This window comes from Oncorhynchus kisutch, linkage group LG30, assembly GCF_002021735.2.
Source record: "Oncorhynchus kisutch isolate 150728-3 linkage group LG30, Okis_V2, whole genome shotgun sequence".
NCBI lineage: Eukaryota > Metazoa > Chordata > Actinopteri > Salmoniformes > Salmonidae > Oncorhynchus > Oncorhynchus kisutch.
Window position 1 is genome coordinate 12790381 of NC_034203.2, and position 24486 is coordinate 12814866.

Here is a 24486-nt window from a genome sequence, read left to right on the forward strand (position 1 = left end):
GTCCAAGATAGGGACACATGCCTCTGCAAAACCCACACCAACCTCCAGTTCATGGTGGACAAACTACAGTATCACAAAGTGATCAGCTGCAGCAACATTGGGAAACTTTGTGCTGTGGGAACCTGAAGACAGAGTGCAGGTATATAGAGTGCTCCCTTTGCCAAGCCAAAGAGCTTAAAACATCTGACTTTGATGCTGGTGAGCAGACATGGTGGTTTGAGTGGAAAAACAAAGGCTGAAGAGAGAGAGAGAAAAAAACAAAGAAGGAAACATGGAGAAGTTCACTGACCATTTAACAATAAAAGAAAAGGTATGTGGAACACTGCAGATTCTACTGGAGGACTTCTCCAAAGGATTGAAAGAGAAGTCGGGGAAACACGTGTACAATATTCGACACCAATACTCCAAACTGAGAGAATTAAAAGACACTCTGGGGGAAGAGGAGGTCATTGTTCACATTGCCTTTGCAGAGAACTCCCTGTGTAAATACACCAGTGAAATCCAGGCAGTTCACTTTGGTGATTCTCACAAGCAGGTGACCCTCCACACCTGTGTTGGATATATCACAAATGATACAGTTTCACTTTGCTCACTGAGCTCTTTTTATGCGGCATGACCCCTCTGCTATCTGGGCCCATCTCTCAAAAACACTGGCCTACTTCCTTGAGCTCTGCCCATCAGCTACTGCTGTACACTTTGTGAGTGATGGGCCTACAACCCAGTATAGGTCCAAAAAAAGTTATACTCTCCACCCTTCTCTTTGAAATGGGCTTCCAGAGAGTTTACATGGAATTTCCTAGAAGCCGGACATGGAAAATGCCCAGCTGATGGGGTAGGAGCAGCTGTGAAACGAAGAGCAGATGGAATTGTGGCAAGGACCTCCCAAATGGAAAAACTATATTCGAGGAACTGTCAAAAGATCAGTCAGCTATCAAGCTCTTATATAATCTTAGAGGAGAGAGTGCATGGAGGCCCTCCTACCAAGATCACCTGGAGACAATCTGTGGGACAATGAAGATACAACAGGTAATAGTTGTGGGTTATTTTATGTCGAATCTCACATTTGTTATACAAAACATAGTATCACTACACTCTGTATCACTAGACTATGCTATTATTACATATTCCGAATGTGCATAACTTTTCGAATTTCCTGTGTTTCCAGATCGTCACCGACAGTCCAGGAGAGATAACTTGGCGGATACTCAGTTGCTTCTGTTCCTTTCCACATCACTGCAGCTGTTTAAGCTGTGTATGGACTTGTCCTTGAGCCCCATCCAGTGACCAAAAGGCACATGGAGCTGGATGCCTTGGTCTGGGAGGAACATTGCTCTCTTTCAAAGCCTTAGATACACTTGGAAATACAGTACATACAAAGCAGGGCATAAAATCATACATTAAATAAAACATGTGTAGCTCTCAACTAACTCTTCCCTCTATATATAGGTGCTAGAATTGTAGCATCGAAGTGCAGTCAAGGACAACACATTGCTCTCATGTTGAAAAGGTGCTAGTTACAGTATTTTGTAATCTTACTGTGTCTTATATTAATTAAATGTTCAACAATGGTTGTTGTTCAAAATGTTTGCAATAAAATACTGTTTTCATAAAAAAAAATGTTTTTACATAGATGTCATTTCCACCACACCTTGTCATTTCCATCACAACCCATATTTTTGAGGTAAATTAGTATATTATGTACAATTTACATACATTTATTTGTTTTAGATATAGAAATCATATGGTTGTTTTCATAATCTCACAAACAGGTTGGTTGGAAATATCTTTATTTTTCATGATAAATAAATGTTTTCAGCTGTCACCAAGGCAAGTTTATACATTCCGACATCGTGTTGAATTAATAATATTAGAAAAACCTTAAAAATCCCTTAAAATAATATTCAATACAAGTTCATGTACAAATGTATAAGAAATGCATTATAAATCAATTGTATATTTAATTTTTCAACTAAAATGGATGTTTAATGACGTGATGGAAATTACATTTGTCTATGGCTGTAAATTCCTGAATAGTACATCGTAGCCATTATCATATATTGTTTCTAGACAAATCAAAGATAAGTACAATACTGGTAAAATGGTGTTTGAATAAGTTTTAATTTCTGAAAGCTTGCACGGCCAAAGTGCACAAACTTGCAGAATCACCCAATAGATACAGCAGCACTGTCAAAGCTGTACAAAAAAGTCTGCAAACGAGCAAATACCGGCAATGAACGATGTGTTAACAATACCGCTTTGGTAATAAAGCAAAAAAAATTCGACCGCAACTTCTGGGGTAGCTAGCTTTAGCTTGGTATCTAGCTAGCACCAATACAACCAGCCTGAAAAGCATGACCAGTAGAAACTGCAGTCATTTTCACTATTCTTAGCAATGATTTAGGAATCCTTGAGTAAGTATTTGCTAGGTTGCCACTTGTTGTTCGCCTGTTGAAATGAAAATAAATAGCTAGCCAGCTACTTAACCCTGTTGCCCAAAGATAGCATTATAAGCAGCCAGCTAGCTTCATCTGGCTAGTGAGGCTTGACCGGACCGGGTTGTGTGTCGTGAAGGGTTATGTGTAACTATATAACTAGGTGTCATCATCTAAAATAACCCTAATTTATAAGACAGTTCTTATTTGATTAATGGTGGTCGGACCCATCTATGTGAAGCTAGCCACAATAAGGATTAGCCACAATAGTGGATTTTGCGCTTAGCCTTCAAAATAAGAAATGGCATAATTCTACTATTTGTATTCTGTTGCATCACTATCAATGACTTTTATTTGGATGGCAAACCGCAAATTCCACTATTGTGCCCGTGCCTAATTTATTTTTTATTTTATTTTTTTTCACCTTTATTTAACCAGGTAGGCTAGTTGAGAACAAGTTCTCATTTGCAACTGCGACCTGGCCAAGATAAAGCATAGCAGTGTGAACAGACAACACAGAGTTACACATGGAGTAAACAATTAACAAGTCAATAACACATTAGGAAAAAAAGGGGCGTCTATATACATTGTGTGCAAAAGGCATGAGGAGGTAGGCGAATAATTACAATTTTGCAGATTAACACTGGAGTGATAAATGATCAGATGGTCATGTACAGGTAGAGATATTGGTGTGCAAAAGAGCAGAAAAGTAAATAAATAAAAACAGTATGGGGATGAGGTAGGTAAAAATGGGTGGGCTATTTACCGATAGACTATGTACAGCTGCAGCGATCGGTTAGCTGCTCAGATAGCAGATGTTTGAAGTTGGTGAGGGAGATAAAAGTCTCCAACTTCAGCGATTTTTGCAATTAGTTCCAGTCACAGGCAGCAGAGAACTGGAACGAAAGGCGGTCAAATGAGGTGTTGGCTTTAGGGATGATCAGTGAGATACACCTGCTGGAGCGCGTGCTACGGATGGGTGTTGCCATCATGACCAGTGAACTGAGATAAGGCGGAGCTTTACCTAGCATGGACTTGTAGATGACCTGGAGCCAGTGGGTCTGGCAACGAATATGTAGCGAGGGTCAGCCGACTAGAGCATACAAGTCGCAGTGGTGGGTGGTATAAGGTGCTTTAGTGACAAAACGGATGGCACTGTGATAAACTGCATCCAGTTTGCTGAGTAGAGTGTTGGAAGCAATTTTGTAGGTGACATCGCCGAAGTCGAGGATCGGTAGGATAGTCAGTTTTACTAGGGTAAGTTTGGCGGCGTGAGTGAAGGAGGCTTTGTTGCGGAATAGAAAGCCGACTCTTGATTTGATTTTCGATTGGAGATGTTTGATATGAGTCTGGAAGGAGAGTTTACAGTCTAGCCAGACACCTAGGTACTTATAGATGTCCACATATTCAAGGTCGGAACCATCCAGGGTGGTGATGCTGGTCAGGCGTGCGGGTGCAGGCAGCGAACGGTTGAAAAGCATGCATTTGGTTTTACTAGCGTTTAAGAGCAGTTGGAGGCCACGGAAGGAGTGTTGTATGGCATTGAAGCTCGTTTGGAGGTTAGATAGCACAGTGTCCAAGGACGGGCCGGAAGTATATAGAATGGTGTCGTCTGCGTAGAGGTGGATCAGGGAATCGCCCGCAGCAAGAGCAACATCATTGATATATACAGAGAAAAGAGTCAGCCCGAGGATTGAACCCTGTGGCACCCCCATAGAGACTGCCAGAGGACCGGACAGCATGCCCTCCGATTTGACACACTGAACTCTGTCTGCAAAGTAATTGGTGAACCAGGCAAGGCAGTCATCCGAAAAACCGAGGCTACTGAGTCTGCCGATAAGAATATGGCGATTGACAGAGTCGAAAGCCTTGGCAAGGTCGATGAAGACGGCTGCACAGTACTGTCTTTTATCGATGGCGGTTATGATATCGTTTAGTACCTTGAGCGTGGCTGAGGTGCACCCGTGACCGGCTCGGAAACCAGATTGCACAGCGGAGAAGGTACGGTGGGATTCGAGATGGTTAGTGACCTGTTTGTTGACTAGGCTTTCGAAGACCTTAGATAGGCAGGGCAGGATGGATATAGGTCTGTAACAGTTTGGGTCCAGGGTGTCTCCCCCTTTGAAGAGGATGACGACCGCGGCAGCTTTCCAATCCTTGGGGATCTCAGACGATATGAAAGAGAGGTTGAACAGGCTGGTAATAGGGGTTGCGACAATGGCGGCAGATAGTTTCAGAAATAGAGGGTCCAGATTGTCAAGCCCAGCTGATTTGTACGGGTCCAGGTTTTGCAGCTCTTTCAGAACATCTGCTATCTGGATTTGGGTAAAGGAGAACCTGGAGAGGCTTGGGCGAGTAGCTGCGGGGGGGGGGGGGGGGGGCGGAGCTGTTGGCCGAGGTTGGAGTAGCCAGGAGGAAGGCATGGCCAGCTGTTGAGAAATGCTTGTTGAAGTTTTCGATAATCATGGATTTATCGGTGGTGACCGTGTTACCTAGCCTCAGTACAGTGGGCAGCTGGGAGGAGGTGCTCTTGTTCTCCATGGACTTCACAGTGTCCCAGAACTTTTTGGAGTTGGAGCTACAGGATGCAAACTTCTGCCTGAAGAAGCTGGCCTTAGCTTTCCTGACTGACTGCGTGTATTGGTTCCTGACTTCCCTGAACAGTTGCATATCGCGGGGACTATTCGATGCTATTGCAGTCCGCCACAGGATATTTTTGTGCTGGTCGAGGGCAGTCAGGTCTGGAGTGAACCAAGGGCTATATCTGTTCTTAGTTCTGCATTTTTTGAACGGAGCATGCTTATCTAAAATGGTGAGGAAGTTACTTTTAAAGAATGACCAGGCAACCTCAACTGACGGGATAATCCTTATTGTGGCTAGCTTCACATAGATGGGTCCAAACACCATTAATCAAATAAGAACTGTCTTATAAATTAGGGTTATTTTAGATGATGACACCTAGTTATATAGTTAGCTACTGGAACAGATGTCGTTGTGCTATGTTTTTGGGGAAGACCATTGTTTGCATCCATGATAATACGAGTGATAGTGTAATAACTACTTAAAACGCGTTTAATTATTATGTGACGTGCAGTCATATTCAGGTCCTGATTTGTCAACAAGCTTATTTGACGTGTTTCTTTTTTGACACACAAAGACCCAAACGGCGTTCCAAAGAAATCCTGGTTGAGAATGAAACGACTGAACAAATGAACAACCAAGCAGCACAGCAAGTAATTGAAAGAAAAAGGTTTTGATTATGTTTTTCTGGTAATGAGGACATACGTAAATGCCAACAAAATAAAAGTTTTGGTCAGTGTGGTGTGTGTGTGTAACTGTTATTTAACTAGGCAAGTCAGTTAAAGAACAATTTCTTATTTACAATGACGGCCTACTCCGAACAAACCCAGACGGCTCTGGGCCAATTGTGCGCCGCCCTATGGGACTCCCAATCACTGCCGTATTTGATACAGCTTGGATTCGAACCAGGGACTGTAGTGACTCCTCTTGTACAGATGCAGTGCCTTAGACGTCCATGTGTGTGTGTTAACTATTTAGCTGTACTAGAATGCTTAGAATGCCGCTAAATGTTTCATATCGGTAGCGTTTTCTGGGGCAAGAAAAACATTGGATATCGGTATCGGTATATAAATGTGCTTAAAAGGTCACATAATAAGTTGCATGAACTCACTCTGTGTGCAATAATAGTGTTTATCATTATTTTTGAATGATTACCTCATCTCTGTACCCCACAAATATAAGTATCTGTAATATCCCTCAGTCAAGAAGTGAATGTCAAACACAGACTCAACCACAAAGAACAGGCAGATTTTCCAATGCCTCGCAAAGAAAGGCACCTATTGGTAGATAGGTAAATATTTAAAAAAGCAGACACTGAATATCCCTTTGAGTATGGTGAAGTTATTAATTACACTTTGGATGGTGTATCAATACACGCCACGTAGCCTAGTGGTTAGAGCGTTGGACTAGTAACCGGAAGGTTGCGAGTTCAAACCCCCCAGCTGACAAGGTACAAATCTGTCGTTCTGCCCCTGAACAGGCAGTTAACCCATTGTTCCCAGGCCGTCATTGAAAATAAGAATATGTTCTTAACTGACTTGCCTGGTTAAATAAAGGTAAAATAAATAAATAAATAAAACACCCAGTCACTACAAAGATACATGCGTCCTTCCTAACGCTGTTGCCGGAGAGGAGGGAAAGCTCAGGGATTTCACCATGAGGTCAAAGGTAACTTTAAAACAGTTACAGCGTTGAATGGCTGTGATAAAAGAAAACTGAGGATGGATCAACAACATTGTAATTACTTCAAAATACTAACCTGAATTTTTTTACTTTTTTTTATTTTACCTTTATTTAACCAGGTAGGCAAGTTGAGAACAACTTCTCATTTACAATTGCGACCTGGCCAAGATAAAGCAAAGCAGTTCGACAGATACAACGACACAGAGTTACACATGGAGTAAAACAAACATACAGTCAGGAGCAAAATAAATTAAATACAGTTGGGAAAGAGGTAGTTGTTTGGGCTAAATTATAGGTGGGCTATGTACAGGTGCAGTAATCTGTGAGCTGCTCTGACAGTTGGTGCTTAGAGCTAGTGAGGGAGATAAGTGTTTCCAGTTTCAGAGATTTTTGTAGTTCGTTCCAGTCATTGGCAGCAGAGAACTGGAAGGAGAGGCGGCCAAAGAAAGAATTGGTTTTGGGGGTGACTAGAGAGATATACCTGCTGGAGCATGTGCTACAGGTGGGAGATGCTATGGTGACCAGCGAGCTGAGATAAGGGGGGACTTTACCTAGCAGGGTCTTGTAGATGACATGGAGCCAGTGGATTTGGCGACGAGTATGAAGCGAGGGCCAGCGTACAGGTCGCAATGGTGGGTAGTATATGGGGCTTTGCTGATAAAACGGATTGCACTGTGATAGACTGCATCCAATTTGTTGAGTAGGGTATTGGAGGCTATTTTGTAAATGACAAATGAATGACATGGTGAAAGGAAGGAAAACTGTACATAATAAAAATATTCCAAAACATGCAATAAGGTACTGAAGTAAAATATAGCAAAAAATGTCCTGAATACAAAGCGCTATGTTTGGGGCAAATCCAGCACAACACATCACTGAGTCCTACTCTTCCAATTTTGAAGCACGGTGGTGGCTGCATCATGTTATGGGTATGCTTTTCATTAGCAAAAACTATGGATTATATTGGGTTAAAAATAAACTGAGTAGAGCTAAGCACAGGCAAAATCCTAGAGGAAAACATGATTCAGTCTGCTTTCCAACAGACACTGGGAGACAAATTCACTTTTCAGCAGGAAAACCTCAAATGCAAGGCCAAATATACACTGGAGTTGCTTACCAAGGCGACATTGAATGTTCCTGAGTAGACTGAGTGCCCAGAAACACAGCTGTAATCGTTGCCAAAGGTGATTCTAACATGTATTGACTCAGGGGTGTGAACACTTTGATAACATTTCAACAAAAAAAAAATCACTTTGTCATTATGGAGTATTGTGTGTAGATGGGTGAGAGAAAAAAATATATTCAGGCTGTAACACAACACAATGTGGAATAAGTCAATGGGTATGAATGAGTATGAATACTTTCTGAATGCACTGTATTTTACTCACTGTCAAAGCCAGGAATGAGCATCAGGGACTGGTAGTTTCCATACATTTCCAACTCTGATTGGCTAACGTCTATTAAGTCGCTTGCCATTTTTCCTCTGGAATCTTCAACACCTGTTATGATTCCCATGTCTGTAGCCGATCACCTCTGAGTTCTGCAGGGGGGTTTGACCCTTCCAATGCAGACAACGGGCTGGCAGCACATGATCACGTGTGTGTTACAAGCAGCTGTAGTTGTACACACACACACACACACACAAATACACACTCACACTCTCTCTTTACACCCCCCCCCCCTGTGATATTAATGCTTGCTCAATGTCACATTCCAACAGGAAAGAGGCCCCTCACTCTCACACATAAGTACACACACATTTGTTTTACTATCTTTGTTGGGACCGAACAGTTGATTCCCATTCAAAATCCTATTTTCCCTAACCCTGAATCTAAACCTTGACCCCTAACCCGATGTTACGTTCGTCATTGGAAGGAGTAGACCAAGGTGCAGCGTGATATGCGTACATCTTTATTTTATTGATGACACCGAGAAAAACAAAGAAGAAAAAAAACGAAACACACATTTCTGTAGGGCTGGAAAGCAACAGTACAAAAACAAGATCCCACAAACTAAGGTGGAAAAAAGGCTGCCTAAGTTTGATCCCCAACCAGAGACAACGATAGACAACTGCCTCTGATTGGGAACCATACCCGGCCAACAAAGAAATAGAAAACATAAATTGCCACCCTAGTCACACCCTGACCTAACCAAATAGAGAATTAAAAGGATATCTACGGTCAGGGCGTGACACCCTAATTTAACCCCAACATAACCCCTAAGCCTAACATAGCCATTTTCCTTGTGGGGACCGGCAAAGTATCCGAATTTTCTTTGTTTTACTATCCTTATAAGGACTTCTGCTCCTCACAAGGATAGTAAAACCAAAAACACGCACACACATGAATGTACTTGAGTATGCCACCATACAAACATCATCTGGCTTAAGGTGGTTTTATTTATTTATTTATTAAGAGATACAGAACGTATCACTATAATAATTTCTATTGGTGAACTCTTCAAGTAAATCATATAAACAGTGTTTAAGCCTGTACGAAGCAAGCTAGATCTACTCAGGGTTTTCTAAAGCTAACCAGCTTCCGTTACCTTCCCATTCCAGCTCAGGCTTCATCCATACAGTGGATATTGCTCGTCCGCCTGCCGCAAATTTTTTATTTAACCTTTATTTAACTAGGCAAGTCAGTTAACTCTAGTGACTCCCCATCCCGGGTCCGGGAGCGTAATCATCGACTGACACTAATTAGCATAACTCAACGGACATACATATTACTAGAAAATATTCCTATTCATGAAAATCACAAGTGAAATATACTGAGACACAGTTTAGCCTTTTGTTAATCACCCTGTCATCTCAGATTTTCAAAATATGCTTAACAGCCAAAGCTAGACAAGCATTTGTGTAAGTTTATCGATAGCCTAGCATTGCATTTTGTCCAGCTAACAGCAGGTAACTTGGTCACGGAAATCAGAAAAGCAATCAAATTAAATCGTTTACCTTTGATGAGCTTCAGATGTTTTCACTCACGAGACTCCCAGTTAGATAGCCAATGTTCATTTTTTATAATTTTTTGTAGGCGAAATAGCTCCGTTTGTTCTTCACGTTTGGCTGAGAAATTGACCGGACATTACGGTCACAAAAACGCCGAAAAATATTCCAAGATAGCTCCATAATATCGATAGAAACATGGCAAACGTTGTTTATAATCAATCTTCAAGGTGTTTTTCAAATATCTATTCGATAATATATCCACCGGGACAATTAGTTTTTCAGTAGGACCGATTGGAAAAATGGCTACCTCTGTATTTTAAGCGAGAATCACTCTGAGAGCCATCAGGTGACCACTTACACAATGTAGCCGCTTACGGGTATTCTTCAACATAAATGCGTAAAACTACGTCACAATGCTGTAGACACCTTGGGGGAATACGTAGAAAAAGTAATCTGGTTGATAGCCCATTCACTGCTCAATAGGGACGCATTGGAACGCAGCGCTTTCAAAACATGAGGCACTTCCGGATTGGATTTTTCTCAGACTTTAGCCTACAATATCAGTTCTGTTATACTCACAGGCAATATTTTTCCAGTTTTGGAAACTTTAGAGTGTTTTCTATCCTAAACTGTCAATTATATGCATATTCTAGCATCTTGTCCTGACAAAATATCCCATTTACTATGGGAACATTATTTTCCCAAAAATGAAAATATTGCCCCCTAGTCACAAAAGGTTATTAAGAACAAATTCTTATTCTACAATGACGGCCTACCCCGGACGACGCTGGGCCAATTGTGCTTCACTCTATGGGACTCCCAATCACGGCCAGATGTGATACTACCTGGATTCAAACCAGGGACTGTAGTGACATCTCTTGCACTGAGATGCAGTGCCTTAGACCACTGTGCCACTCTAGCAGGCTAACTGCGCGTGCATGTCACAGGTGGCTAGTCGATCACCGAACTCTTCATTGAGACAATGCTTAACCATCAATGCATTGGCAAGTCATTTTCATTTGTGCCGAAATCTAAATTGAATTAAAGTTAACTTGCAAATTCAGCAGATTACGGTGTGAAATAGACTTTTAGAAGTGCAATCTTTATTTTATTACTTTGGTTATCAATGCACAAGCACCTTTTTTCCCCACTCCTATCGATAAAATATTTGCATTGAATCATACAAATTTATAAAATATTGTCTTCCTCAAATGAAGTGGATGATGATGATGCAATCCTTGCGGGAGGGAGGGAATCTGATTGAAGTGGTCCTCAACTCGTGGCTCAGACACTTCAATCAGGATAAATGTAGTTAGCCTGAGTTAGCCTGCTCCGGAGCAGGTTAGTTCTGAAAGACTCGTTGCCACAGAAATGTACCTGACTAAAAGGTGAGCCACTTTCATTGGTACCAATCATCCCAAGTTGAACTCAGAGTTGACCAACGTTACCTTGCTAACTCCTCAAACATTTGTAGTATAGGGCTCTGACAAACAAAATGGGTCCACACTCAAAAAGATGACACATAAAGCTTACTTCCGTAAGGCTCTGGTCTGGCCTGAGGATATTCACAAAGCCTCTCAGTAGAAGTTAATTATTATCTGAGAGTCAAAACTGATCCTAGACCAGCCCTGGTATTGTGTGTGGAGACAGAGCCCACTCATTCCTGTCAAAATTAAGATAATGTCGGATCAATCAGGGACCGTATAATCCTCTTACCCCCTGTAAGCATCTCCAACCTGGTTATTTACAGCACGACCAGCTGTCAATGTGTGTGTAGGGAATGAATAGTTGATGATGTCTGTTAGGCCCCAGCTTCTATCAGAGGCAACATCTCATCTCTCTCAGAGTGGCTGGGCTATTATGTTACAGATGAGGCTTTATACACAGCGAAACAAACAGAGCAATTACAAGTCAACTGAAAAACACAGCTGGTAGGAGAGCAGCACTAATGTCATTTCACTAAGTTGGTGTATATTCAAACATCAAATAATTACAGAGCATACTGTGCAAGACATATGCCTTGGTAGACATATCAAATACACTGTTTCAAATAATATAGGCCACCCCAAAATCAAATGTATAATATAATGTAGAAGCAGAAATATGGTACTATTACATATAATGTGTATGAACGACAGGAGAGGATTTTCAATGTCATGTTAAAATGATGTCAGTCCCAAGAGAGTGTGCAGCTTCCTGAAACACTGTAGAGACCTTCACGGGTCCTGTTCCAAAACGGGAATATCCCACTGGGGCGGCAGGTAGCAGCCCCAATGGGTTAGAGCGTTGGGCCAGTAAGAGAAAGGTTGCTGGATTGAATCCCCAAGCTGACAAGGTAAAAAAAAAAAGAAGGTAATTTTGCCCCTGAACAAGGCAGTTAACCCCCTGTTTCCCGGTAGGCCGTCATTGTGAATAAGAATTTGTTCTTAACTGACATGCCTAGTTAAATAATGGTAAAATAAAAAAAATCCAGACCCAATATGCATAAATTATTTTTTACAATATAGAGACCCGTTCTGAACGCACAGATGATAACTAGACCCGTTCCGTATACACCTAGTCAGATCCTTACCCAGTCCGATCCGAGTGAGGGAAGCAGGAGAAAAATACACGTAAGCTACTTTATTAACCGGAGCTGATAAAGCGTGAGGAGAGGAGGTAGAGGTGATGCTCTAGCAGGGGCCATATTGTGTGCGTCAGCTACTGTGAGTGTGAGAGAGTGACATGGGGAACGTGGAGGAGGGATAGAGAGAAACGAGAGACCGCAACCAACCAAGCCGACTCGCGTTATAGTTGATTAATAACTGCCATAGCTAGGTTATTTTATCATCCAATATGATGACGTAGTACCTGTCTTGACTGCATCAAACCGGGCGAAGCTAGCTAACTTTAGCTAGCTAGGCTAACTGAGGCTGCGGTGCGTGCACGTTCTCATAGTTACAAATAACTCCATTCGGAATATAAAGTAGCAGCCTACATGTTGGCTCTTGTTCGGTATAGCCTATCCTCCTCCTTTAACTTTGAATTATATTGATTAAATACTGTAACGTTATCACCTAACTTTTTTCGCACACGGTTGGCTCTATGACTGTAGCCTTGTGCCGCTTTGATGACTTATGATTGGCCAACAACAACAACAAGCTACACACTCTCGTGAAAAGCAAAGAACAGCAGCATAAATTATACACACTTTCTCTATCTACTGCAGCAGTCGGGTTTAATATTTTCTTTTTACACATAACGAGACCCGTGACAATCATATCAGATCCGACAAAGACCCGTGACATTATTTACAATTCTGGATCCGGACCTGCTCGGACATGCTGTGTACACACTCAGTATCTGTCCCTGTTATGTGTGTCTTAAGGGATTTAGTCTAGAAAAGTAGGGAATTCTATCCTGTCGGGTGGGCTCTCAAACACCCAGTGGGGCCTTGGATGACTTTTTCGTTAAAGTCTCTTGCAGACCTTTCTCTGTCGAAATGACAGAAGATGCAGCCAAGCAGACATCATTAACTTGCATGGTCTAAGTATGTGAGGAGACAGAAAGGACATAGCGAGTCCTTTCAGTCCAAATCAAAGCATCACATTCATTGGTAAAACACCTCAGTGTTACATGGGAAGACACAGTAACATTGCTAATGGTTACTAATGGGAATATAGAGTCAACTACTGATATACTGTGTATGTAGTGGCCCGAGACTACTTGAACTCTATGCGGAGTTGGCACTTTTTCGGCACTCCATTTTCTATCTCATATAATGTCGTATCGTATCTCGTATAATATGGCATAATGTACTGTAACCAAGGCAGAGTACCTCTCTAGTATCATACTAAACTGCACCATTTGACTGTTATCATATTACCTACACTACATTGTAGTTTGACTCTTTAATTGTTCAATTATCTGTAATCATACCAATCTAAATGTGTGTTTTTTTTATAACTATTTTGACTATTCAGCAGCACCGTCATTATAACAGGCATGACACATGTAACTTACAGCTGTTTATGTATTTATACAAACAGCCTTGGACATGTGACAGTGACATAAGGCGATTACAAATGCATGTGGTAATAGGCGTTCGAATCACCATTTCATACATGTTCACCATGGATCTTTATTGAGTCCGTTTTCTAAGTATGGTGTAACATCAGTCGCAATGCATAAAGTCATTAGCTACATTTCGAATGGGCTCCTGCTGTACAGAAACCCTGGTCTGCTGAGCTCTCTCTCTCTCTCTCTCTCTCTGCATAGGAGGCTTACATTTCCATCCTGGTGTCTATTTCATGTACTGATTAACAGAGGAGGGGGGTGATGAGGGGGAGTAGTGGTGGGGGGGGGGATGTCATATGCCATGTGGCCAGGGGGTAGCAGAGGACGGGCCCGCCGTCTGTGGATTTCGGAGAGGGAGTGTGTACGTCTGTGTGTTATGTACCTGTGTGTGTGTGCTTGCGTAAGTGTGTGTGAGTGTGCATTATGTAGAGGCCTTTGTGTGTTGCGTAGAGGGTGGGGGGGGGGGGGTCTGATGGTGGACTGTGCCAGTTGTTGCAGGATTAAAGAGGATTATCTTGGGATGGGTCCTGGAGGACACAGTGTATTGATGCTGATCTATAGAGCTACTGAACAGAACTGTATGTGTCTCCAAGGCTTCACGTGTCTGTTGGGGCTACTGTGCCGTCAATGATCTTTTTCTCTAAGAAACCGTCTGCTATGTCTGACCCCAATTGAACTCGCACAACAAAAACAAGCTGATAAACATCTCTACATTGAGACGTTATGTTGTAATACAAGAAGTTACTGTATGACATAGTAATATAGTGACTATCTATATGATATACTGGCTAGTCTATTGAATTCCCCAATCATCCTACAAGAGGCTACAGCATTATGAAGTTTACATAAAGAGTGAAGCCAACCTCGAGCCCCTCTCGATCTGTGGAGCTGCACTATACTGAAGCCCTAGGATTGGCCCAGACTGGGGCAGAAAAAAATGACAATTAGATAAGGGAACTGATTCAGAATCACAAGCCTGCCAGTGTATAGAACAGTCGCCACAGAGCATAGTGCCTGGCCTTGACTCTATTTCTGTCCAGACTATTTCTGAGTTCCCTATTCAGAAAGAAAGAAAGAAAGAAAGAAAGAAAGAAAGAAAGAAAGAAAGAAAGAAAGAAAGAAAGAAAGAAAGAAAGAAAGAAAGAAAGAAAGAAAGAAAGAAAGAAAGCAAAGGAGAGAGGGGCAACAAATGACAATAAAATGAAAACATGAAGAACAGAATGGTGTATGTAGGATTGAGGAGGATGGTTATAGCATCCAAACACAATGAGTCAGGTGGAGGAGTGTAGCCCACAGCAGCAAGCGTATTGGAAACCATAGAGCATGGTAGGAACCAGGTAATGATGACAAGACAGACAGAGACCTGAGGCTGTTCCTATAGGATGGATCTAGGTCAGACAGAAAGCAGAGGGTCCTGGGTAATTAAACTAGATACTAACACACATAAGACATAGTTGGGCGGACGGAGGGAATGAAACATAGACACACACAACTACAGCGTTCTCACACTCACACGCACCCACATGCACAAACACACACAGTTTCGACAAGTACCAAGCTACATACTGATAGCTGATAAGAAACAGGTGTGTTGTTGAATGCCAAGCAAGAGAGGGAGAGGGAGAAAGAGCGAGAGAGAGAAGGACTGAAGGTGCCACCTGATCTCCCCACTCTCTTCCCTCTCTTTATCTCCTAACCCCTTTCCAAACACAGCAGCACATAGAGGGCCTCTCAGCGCCCAGGACCCAAAACACCATGGGTCTTGTACTACCCATTATGGGACATCATCAAATAATTGTCAATGAAACATTAGCCCCATGTTGGGCCGTTGGATCCCTCTGTGTCTGTGGAGAGATGGAGGGAGGAAGAGGGAGAAACAAAGAGAGAGAGAGAGGTATTGAGAAGGGAGAGCTACGGCTCCTCTCCCGGCAGGTCTTAGTTCCCTGGAGGAGAGGCAGAAGTGGATACAAAATTTTTTGAGCACCGCTCAAATAGCACTGAAGGAATCAACATCAGTTCATGTGGCTTCACCCCAGACAGACAGCCTAACTTGGTCTACTGAAGATGTTTTTAAGTCTCTCTCTTCTATATCCGTCTGTCCATCTGTCCATCTATATGTTTGCTCATCTGCTGTCTGTCTGGCTCTCTCTGTCTGTCACCCGTCCGTCTGTCTTGTCTGTCTGTGAAGCCCCATATGAACTGAGGCTGATTTATTCAGTGATATTAGGAAGTCTCAACACTGAAATCACGCTGCCATCCCAGTTCTATACAGTTTTGGGGCAATTAAGTGGGCGTAAGTAGGAAGGATGTGTGCTAGTGTTATATATTTAGAAATAGTGAACGAAGTATAACTGGGGGACTTTTTTTTTTTTTGAGGAATCTGAACGACTTATTCATATCCTCTTCTTACTATGCTGCTGCTGAGTATAATTCATTGTCATCTGTTTCAAAACCTGGGTCTAAATGTTTTACTACAAAATCATTTCCCTGTGATTTTCAAAATTACATATATGTAACAACCTTTTTATCAGGGATGGGAAACTTGTAGGCCTGCGGACAAAAACAAAATGATATACAGTACCAGTCAAAGGTTTGGACACACCTACTCATTACATTGTAGAATAATAGTAAGGATATCAAAACTATGAAATAACACATACTGTATGGAATCATGTAGTAACCAAAAATGTATATTTTACATTTTAGATTCTTCAATGTAGCCAACCTTTGCCTTGATGACAGCTTTGCACACTCTTGGCATTCTCTCAACCAGTTTCATGAGGAATGCTTTTCCAACAGTCTTGAAGGAGTTCCCACATATGCTGAGCATTTGTTGGATGCCTTTCTTTCACTCTGCGGTCCAACTCATCCCAAACCATATCAATTGGGTTGAGGTCAGTTAATTGAGGAGTCCAGGTCATCTGATGCAGAACTCCATCAATCTCCTTCTTGGTCAAATAGCCCTTACACAGCCTGGAGGTGTGTTCTGGGTCATTGTCCTGTTGATAGTCCCACTAAGCGCAAACCAGATGGGATGGCGTATCGCTGCAGAATGCTGTGGTAGCCATGCTGGTTAAGTGTGCCTTAAATTCTAAATAAATCACTGACAGTGTCCCCAGCAAAGCACCATCACACCTCCTCCTCCATGCTTAACGGTGGGAACCACACATGTGGAGATCATCCGTTCACCTACTATGCGTCTCACAAAGACACAGTGGTTGGAACCAAACATCTCTAATTTGGACTCATCAGACCAAAGAACAGATTTCCACCGGTCTAATATCCATTGCTCGTGTTCCTTGGCCCAAGCAAGTCTCTTCTTCTTATTGGTGTCCTTTAGTAGTGTTTTTTGTTGTTGCAGCAATTCGAACATAGAGGTCTGATTCACACAGTCTCCTCTGAACAGTTGATGTTGAGATGTGTCTGTGACTTGAACTCTGTTGTGAAGCATTTATTTGGGCTGCAATCTAAGGTGCAGTTAACTGAATGAACTTGTGAACTTATCCTCTGCAGCAGAGGTAACTCTGTGTCTTCTTTTCCTGTGGCGGTCCTCATGAGAGCCAGTTTCATCATAGCACTTTGTCTTTTACCAAATATGGCTATTTTCTGTATACCACCCCTACCTTGTCACAACACAACTAATTGGCTAAAATGCATTAAGAAGGAAAGAAATTCCACAAATGAACTTTTAACAAGGCACACCTGTTAATTGAAATGCATTCCAGGTGACAACATCATGATACTGGTTGAGAGAATGCCAAGAGAGTGCAAAGCTGTCATCAAGGCAAAGGGTGGCTACTTTGAAGAATCTCAAATATAAAAAAATAATTATATTTATTTTTATGTTTACACTATTATTCTACCATGTAGAAAATAGTCAAATAAAGAAAACCGTGGTCTCAACTTACTATTGAGAGTTAGGATAATATAATATACAAGGTGCAATTTCGAAATTTGGTTGTGTATCAGCAGTCACTCAATTAGCCCATGTCGGCATTTTTTTTTAGATTGGTAAATTAGTCTAGCAGCCAGCTATCTAAACTTGTAGTGAGCAAGTTTGAATTACCGATCTAGGTGGGGCCCATTGATCATCAGATATCGTATAAAAAACGGCAAACATTTTCCTCCAACTTATGGCAAATTGTGTAGAATTGTAGGAAATTAGCTGTAAACCTGCACATTTTTCTCTCCGTCCAATGGCAAAATTAGTAGAATTGCATGAAATAAGTTATAAAATTGCAAAAATCTCTTCGCTGTCACGAGGGGGCCGCTAAAATGTTTTGCTCGCAAGGTGGAGGGCGTATATGGATGTGGGTACACAGACCCAGGAGCTACTGCGACCCCTCATGATGAGTTCCACTTTTGTTGTGGCCCGCACCCCCATCAAAGTTGCCCATCCGTGCTTTAAAAAAAAAAAACCTAGGCAGCACTGTCAATGGTGTAATAACTCATGAAGGGAGATTTTAATCACTGGCCACTTTAATAAATGGAACATTTTAATAATGTGTATATATTTTGCATTAATCATCTCATATGTATATACTGTATTCTATTCTAGTGTATCTTAGTCTATGCCGCTCTGACTTTGCTCGTTCATATAGTTATATATTCTTAATTCCGTTGATTTACTTAGGTGTGTGTGCGTTGTGTGTATTGTTGTGAAATTGTTAGATATTACTGCACTGTTGGAGCTAGAAACACAAGCATTTCGCTACACCCACAATAACATATACTACACACATGTATGTGACCAATACATTTTGATATGATTTGAGAGGATATGTCTATTACAAATTCTACTACTCAGGTTCAGAGTTGCGGATTTACCTGATAGTTCTAGTTCTGCTTTTACAACCCCAACAGTATTGTCATATTTTGGCCGAAAGAAAATAAGAGTTGCTGTCAATAGTGAAGTTATCCTCAGATAGCCTGGCATAAGAAAACACGATAGTTGACATGCAGCTTAAATACACCTTCAAGTTGTTTGAAATGCATGAATGGTGCTATTAAATGCATATTTTCAGTAATCGTATAGCCTCAAACCATTCTCTTGCATTCTCTGAGAGGCTCAGTCAGTGGACGAGAGTATTAGTAGCCTTGTGTTGTTAAAAGGGCTGATCCCAAGTCAGCCTTCCTAATCACCATTGGCAGTAAAAACCCTAATGACTTGGCCACATGAATTCTCATTCTCTTTGACTGCTTGCTGCAAGAAGAGATCAGCACACTCACAGGCGTGACCATAGAGCCAACATGGCTGCTTCCTACTCAACTAAGATGTGTTCTTCCATTGTATTGGGAGGTAGCAGGTAGGGCTCCCGAGTGGTGCAGCGGTCTAAGGCAATGCATCTCAGTGCTAGAGGTGTCACTACAGACCCTGGTTCAATCCTGGGCTGTATAGGTGTCACTACAGACCCTGGTTCAATCCTGGGCTGTATCACAACCGGCTGTGATTGGGAGTCCCATAGCGCAATTGGCCCAGCATCGGCCGGGTTAGGGTAGGCCATCATTGTAAAATAATAATTTGTTCTTAACTTCCTTGTTTAGTTAAATAAAGGTTCAATTAAAAATAAAACGGTAGCCTAGCAGTTAAAGCGTTGGCCCAGCAACCGAAAGGCCAGAAGGTGAAAAAAAATATGTCTATGTGCCCTTGAGCAAGGCACCTAACTAATTGCTCCAGGTTCGCCGTTGATAATGCCTAAGCCTGGCCGTGACCCCTCTCTCTGAGGGTGTCTCAGGGAGAGTTGAGGATACACAAAAAAACACATTTCCAATTCACACGTGTTAAATACAGACTTGTACATGTGTGAAATAGGACAAAGATAAGCACCCACAAAATGATGATTATATGTGCTCCTAGTTGTCTAATCAATTAAATCATTCAATATACGTTTTGGTTTTTATTAGTAAAGTCGTTTTCTAAGTTAACTTTCAATGTCCCACAGGAGCTGCTGATTGTCTTTCACGTTTTCATTTTGGTTGGACTATCCAGGTAGACCCAGTGGACCTTTTCCTCTTCACTGACACATCCCACTGAGCACAAACATCCTTTCAACGTTTTCATTGTCATTTTATTGAGTTGTCAACTAGCGGAAATTCAACGTGAAATCACCAAGACTTTGAACCATGTCATTGGATTTACTGTAGGTAAAAAAATGGGTGGGAAAAAAATGACAAAACCCAGAAGTTACTTGACATTGATGACTTTTTGCAAATCCAATCAGCTTCCCACATTTATCCAACATCATCGCATTGATTTATTTTGTTGAAAGGACGTGGAAACAACATTGATTCAACCAGTTTGTGCCCAGTGGGATAAGAGCAGGAGTCTGACCTATGCAAAGTTCAAATAAAGAAAAGTCCACTGTTGCAGAGGAGACAAAACCGGGATGAACCCATAAAGACAAACTTGCCGAACACTGATTTGTTCACATGAGCGAGAGAGACTCTGCATGCAGAATTCTGCAAAAATATTGTCCGTGTACAACGTAAAACACCAAATAATGCATGCAGAGCAGAACTAGGCTGATACCCTCTAATTATCAAAATCCAGAAGAGCCGTTAAGTTCTACAACCACCTAAAAGGAAGTGATTCCCAAACCTTTAATAACAAAGCCGTCACCTACAGAGAAATGAACCTGGAGAAGAGTCCCCTAAGCAAGCTGGTCCTCGGGCTCTGCTCATAAACAAACAGGCCCCATAGAGCCCCAACACAGCAACACAATTAGACCCAACCGAATCTTAAGAAAACAAAAAGATAATTACTTGACACATTGAAAAGAATTAACAAAACAAACTGAGCAAACTAGAATGCTATTTGGCCCTAAACAGAGAGTACACAGTGGCAGAATACCTGACCACTGTGACTGACCCAAAATTAAGGAAAGCTTTGACTATATACAGACTCAGTGAGCATAGCCTTGCTATTGAGAAAGGTCGCCATAGGCAGACCTGGCTCTAAAGAGAAGACAGGCTATGTGCACACTACCCACAAAATTAGGTGGAAACTGAGCTACACTTCCTAACCTCCTGCCAAATGTATAACCAGATTAGAGACACATATTTCCCTCAGATTACACAGACCCACAAAGAATTCGAAAACAAATCCAATTTTGATGCATTCACGGCAGCAAGATTTGTGACCTGTTGCCACAAAAAAAGGGCAACCAGTGAAGAACATACACTACACCATTGTAAATTCCCATTTCCTTTTTGTTCTTTTACTATTTGCACATTGTTACAACACAGTAAATAGACATAATATGACATTTGAATTGTCTCTATTATTTTGGAACTTGTGAGTGTAATATTTACTGTTTATTGTTTATTTCACTTTTGTTTATCCATTTCACTTGCTTTGGCAATGTAAACACATGTTTCCCAAGTCAATAAAGCCCCTTGAATTGAGAGAGAGAGAGAGAGAGGGGTGGGGAGAGAGAGAACCAGTGAAGTAAAAGGAGGCCTTCTGTAGCAATATGAGCATGTGATTGCACATACATAGAAAGCATGAGGAAATAATGTATTGGGAGACTTTCAGAATAATTCATACTATAATTAGAAGGCTGTCGTTTAATGTATGCATGTATTCATGTTTGTTCTGATAATTATTCCCAAATGTAAATGGCTACACTCTTCATGGTTTTATTTGAATGTGTGGTTGTCCTTGAATGAATTATTGAGAATAGGTGGTGTTATAGTAGTGTAACCATGACCTGTACTTTCAGAACTCTAAAATCGAAATATGCATAAGGCAACGATATAAAGTCGGCTGTATATCATGCGAGGACATGCAATAGGATAGAATATTGAATAGAAAAGAATACGTATTTCCAATAGAAGGACAGACGAGGTCTTTAGGACCACATGGCTGCTTATTTCATTGCTTGTGGTGTGGGCACTTCGTGGTTATTTGATAGAAGGTATTATGATGATTCAATCAGAACAATGTCAGCCAATTAAGTGTGGTCAACTAAAGAGAAGTGTGCAGTGAAAAAAGTCAGACTCTCTCACGGTGGTCTTGTTTTAACTTTCCTCTAGAACAGCGGCGAGGTGGGAGAATGTATCATTCTGTCACATGGATAAGCACTTTTTTTGCCAAGCCAGACCCATAAATAAGACCCAGCAAACAGTTTAACAAGAAGCGCGTTAAAATAGCCATAAATTACATAAGCGCAATTAAAGTGCCAAACCCTGACCAAGACTAAGATAAGTTATCACCTGACTTGTTGTGCATTGGCACTGCCTTCTTGTCAATAGACCTATACATTAGGCGCGGGACGAGTGTTAACTACATAGATAAATAACATTGCCACGCATGATTTATTGCCAGCGGGTGTAAAGTCCACTGTGCAAAAATAATTCCGTTTATCAAACGACACGCGATTGCCCAAACAACGCAGATAACTAACTGCAAGAGCAGCCTATGCGGGATATAGCCTACCGCTCATGTCCGAAGACTTTAAAGAGTGAGGAAAAGCGTACTTACTTAGATGTAGACACGATTCATTATTATCCATAACTGTATGGGAGTTATTATTGTCGTCCGTTTTTTCTCTCAACGATGGATGTTCTCGTTTAGCCGTCAGAGCAGCATCTCTGTGAACGCCGTTCCCGGCTTGAATGATTCTCTTCTCAATTGCCTGGTTGGACTACCACACATGGAGGGGCCAAGTGGAGTGGGTGGCTGAAAAAATGGGATTCTCCAAAATGATAACGTTATTTGCTTTAATCTGCCGACACAGATACACCATGCAAAGCCATCGCCCACTAAATACAGCGACAGATGTTGATAGTTCGCGCAGCCTGTCAATTTTATTATGAGAGAGGATAAAAGCTCAAATTGAAGATTTATAAATGCAACTGTTTAAACGAGTGCAAATCCTGTATGACATTTTAATTGCAGATATGAGTTAAAACATCTTTAAAAAATGTACTGTTTGTCTTATCACCAATATTAAGAACATTTCATGGAAATAGTTTGTGCTTTAAAATAATGGCATTGAGTTAGAATTGAATGAGAATCCCATTGATTCAATGTGAGATCCATGTTTTATCAAATTGTGTTTCTCTTTAAACCTATTTGGTTACTTGTAGTCTAGGCCTACATTTAAAAATAGGCTTCCCACTTAAAATCTGCTGTTAGGCTACATTTTGGGCATTCCAAATGAGGACAATATGTATTCAAATGTTTCTTCTTGCACAGCTAAATATTTAAATCAGAGAATGTCAATATGTAGGTTAATATGCTAATATGTCATTGAGGAATTAAAGTGAACATTCTTCAAATTCCAAAGGGATGTGGCTATAGTAATACTACGTTTGACCACTGATGGAAGGTCTGAAGACCCCATTGGACCCCCCCCACCCAAGATCTTTCGAAAGAGTGAGGAGGGGTCATTTAAGGGTGTGGTGCTCCCACTGCCCTGGGAGGTTATTAAGAAGTCACCAACATTCACAATCTTGAACTCTCGTGGGGGTGACAGGGACGCTCCGCAAGCACCGTGGCTGGCCACTCCGTCAGTCGTCGCTCTGCTCCCTGGCTGGGAAAACCTCCCCAGCTCCCCCTTCTTGGAAACCGACCCATAAAAGAACACAGGAGGATGCTAACAAAGATGAATAGCTTTTCTTCCAACTCATTCCACACTAATCGGGCCTCTTTTCATTTGTCCCCCCCGTTAGATCATGTAAATTCATGAAAGTCGAAGAAGGGGACTAAAAATACTATTTATCAACCTTGCTTTTATCCCACTAATGGAGCCACATGGTCTAGGACATTGTCCCCTGTTACTCAGTGTCATTGCACAGCACGGTTTTAAGTGGCAGAAGACTATTCTATTTTGAATCACGTTTACCATCAGATAAACTATAGGATTATTTATGGTTCAAAATCGAAACAGGAGGGGACATCTGTGAATAACGATCAATAAACAAAGTTGGTTGTTGTGGGTGTGCATGTGTGTGTCTATGTGCGTGTGGGCACGTGTTTGTGTGTACTGTATGTGTCTGTGTGCATGTGGTCACGTGTGTCTGTGTCTGTGTGTGTTTTTCCAGAATCATGAAAAATAACATATAGGCCTGACTGTGTGCATTTCAATCTTCAGAAATAAAAAACCTCAACATAATCATATAATGTGACTTAAATCATTGCAGAAGTGGTTTAAACAGCAAGCATTGATGCTTGTCCACAACAATAGGCTGCGTGAAAGCCATTGAAAAGCACGGAGGCAACAGACCCCACCCTCAACACCATATAGCATCACCTAAGATGAAGCATTAACCCAACAGAGAGCTGAGAAGGACAAGTGACCACCACAGCCCTCCCTTTCCCTCATATAGCCCAGTGAAGCAAGCTCACTCGCTAGTGTCCTCATTGGGTAAAGTGCACATTGAATAGTTGTAGCGGGAGAGGATGATTGTACATGATGATTCAAAAAAATGGATTCCATTACTGCATTTTGCATCTGCCCACGATATGTGCAGAATAGCTTTATTTCCTCTATTGTCAGTGTTACAAAGGTATCGGTCTGGTCTGTTACACAACGTGAGCATTATAACCACCACAGTTAAATCCCCCTCCCTCCACTAGTTAAATAAATATGAGGTTATGAGATAGGGATGTGCGTTTGTGTGTGTGGGTTTGTATTTTCATGCATATGGATTTGAGTGTGTGTTTTTGAGTGTGCGTGGTGTGTGTGTGTGTTTGAGTGCGAATATGACTGTATGTGCATGTGTGTGTTCGACTGTCTGTGTGTGAATGTGTCTTAAAGCGTGACCTGTGCATCTGCGTGT

At 41.6% G+C, this 24486-nt stretch overlaps 1 protein-coding gene across 3 annotated transcripts in view; it reads right to left on the minus strand.

Moving 5' to 3' along the window:
* Window positions 1-22347, minus strand: part of LOC109875117 (retinoic acid receptor RXR-gamma-A) — a 45932-nt gene extending 23585 nt beyond the window's left edge. Inside the window, exon 1 of one of the 3 annotated variants that reach the window (XM_020467318.2) lies at window positions 22184-22347. In XM_020467318.2, the coding sequence (XP_020322907.1) occupies window positions 22184-22214 (31 nt within the window). In that variant the 5' untranslated portion in view covers window positions 22215-22347. Of the gene's footprint in view, window positions 1-8083; window positions 8203-22183 lie in introns of those variants that run through there. The other 2 variants (XM_020467317.2, XM_020467315.2) reach the window with 2 other exon arrangements.
* Window positions 22348-24486: the final 2139 nt, after the last annotated feature.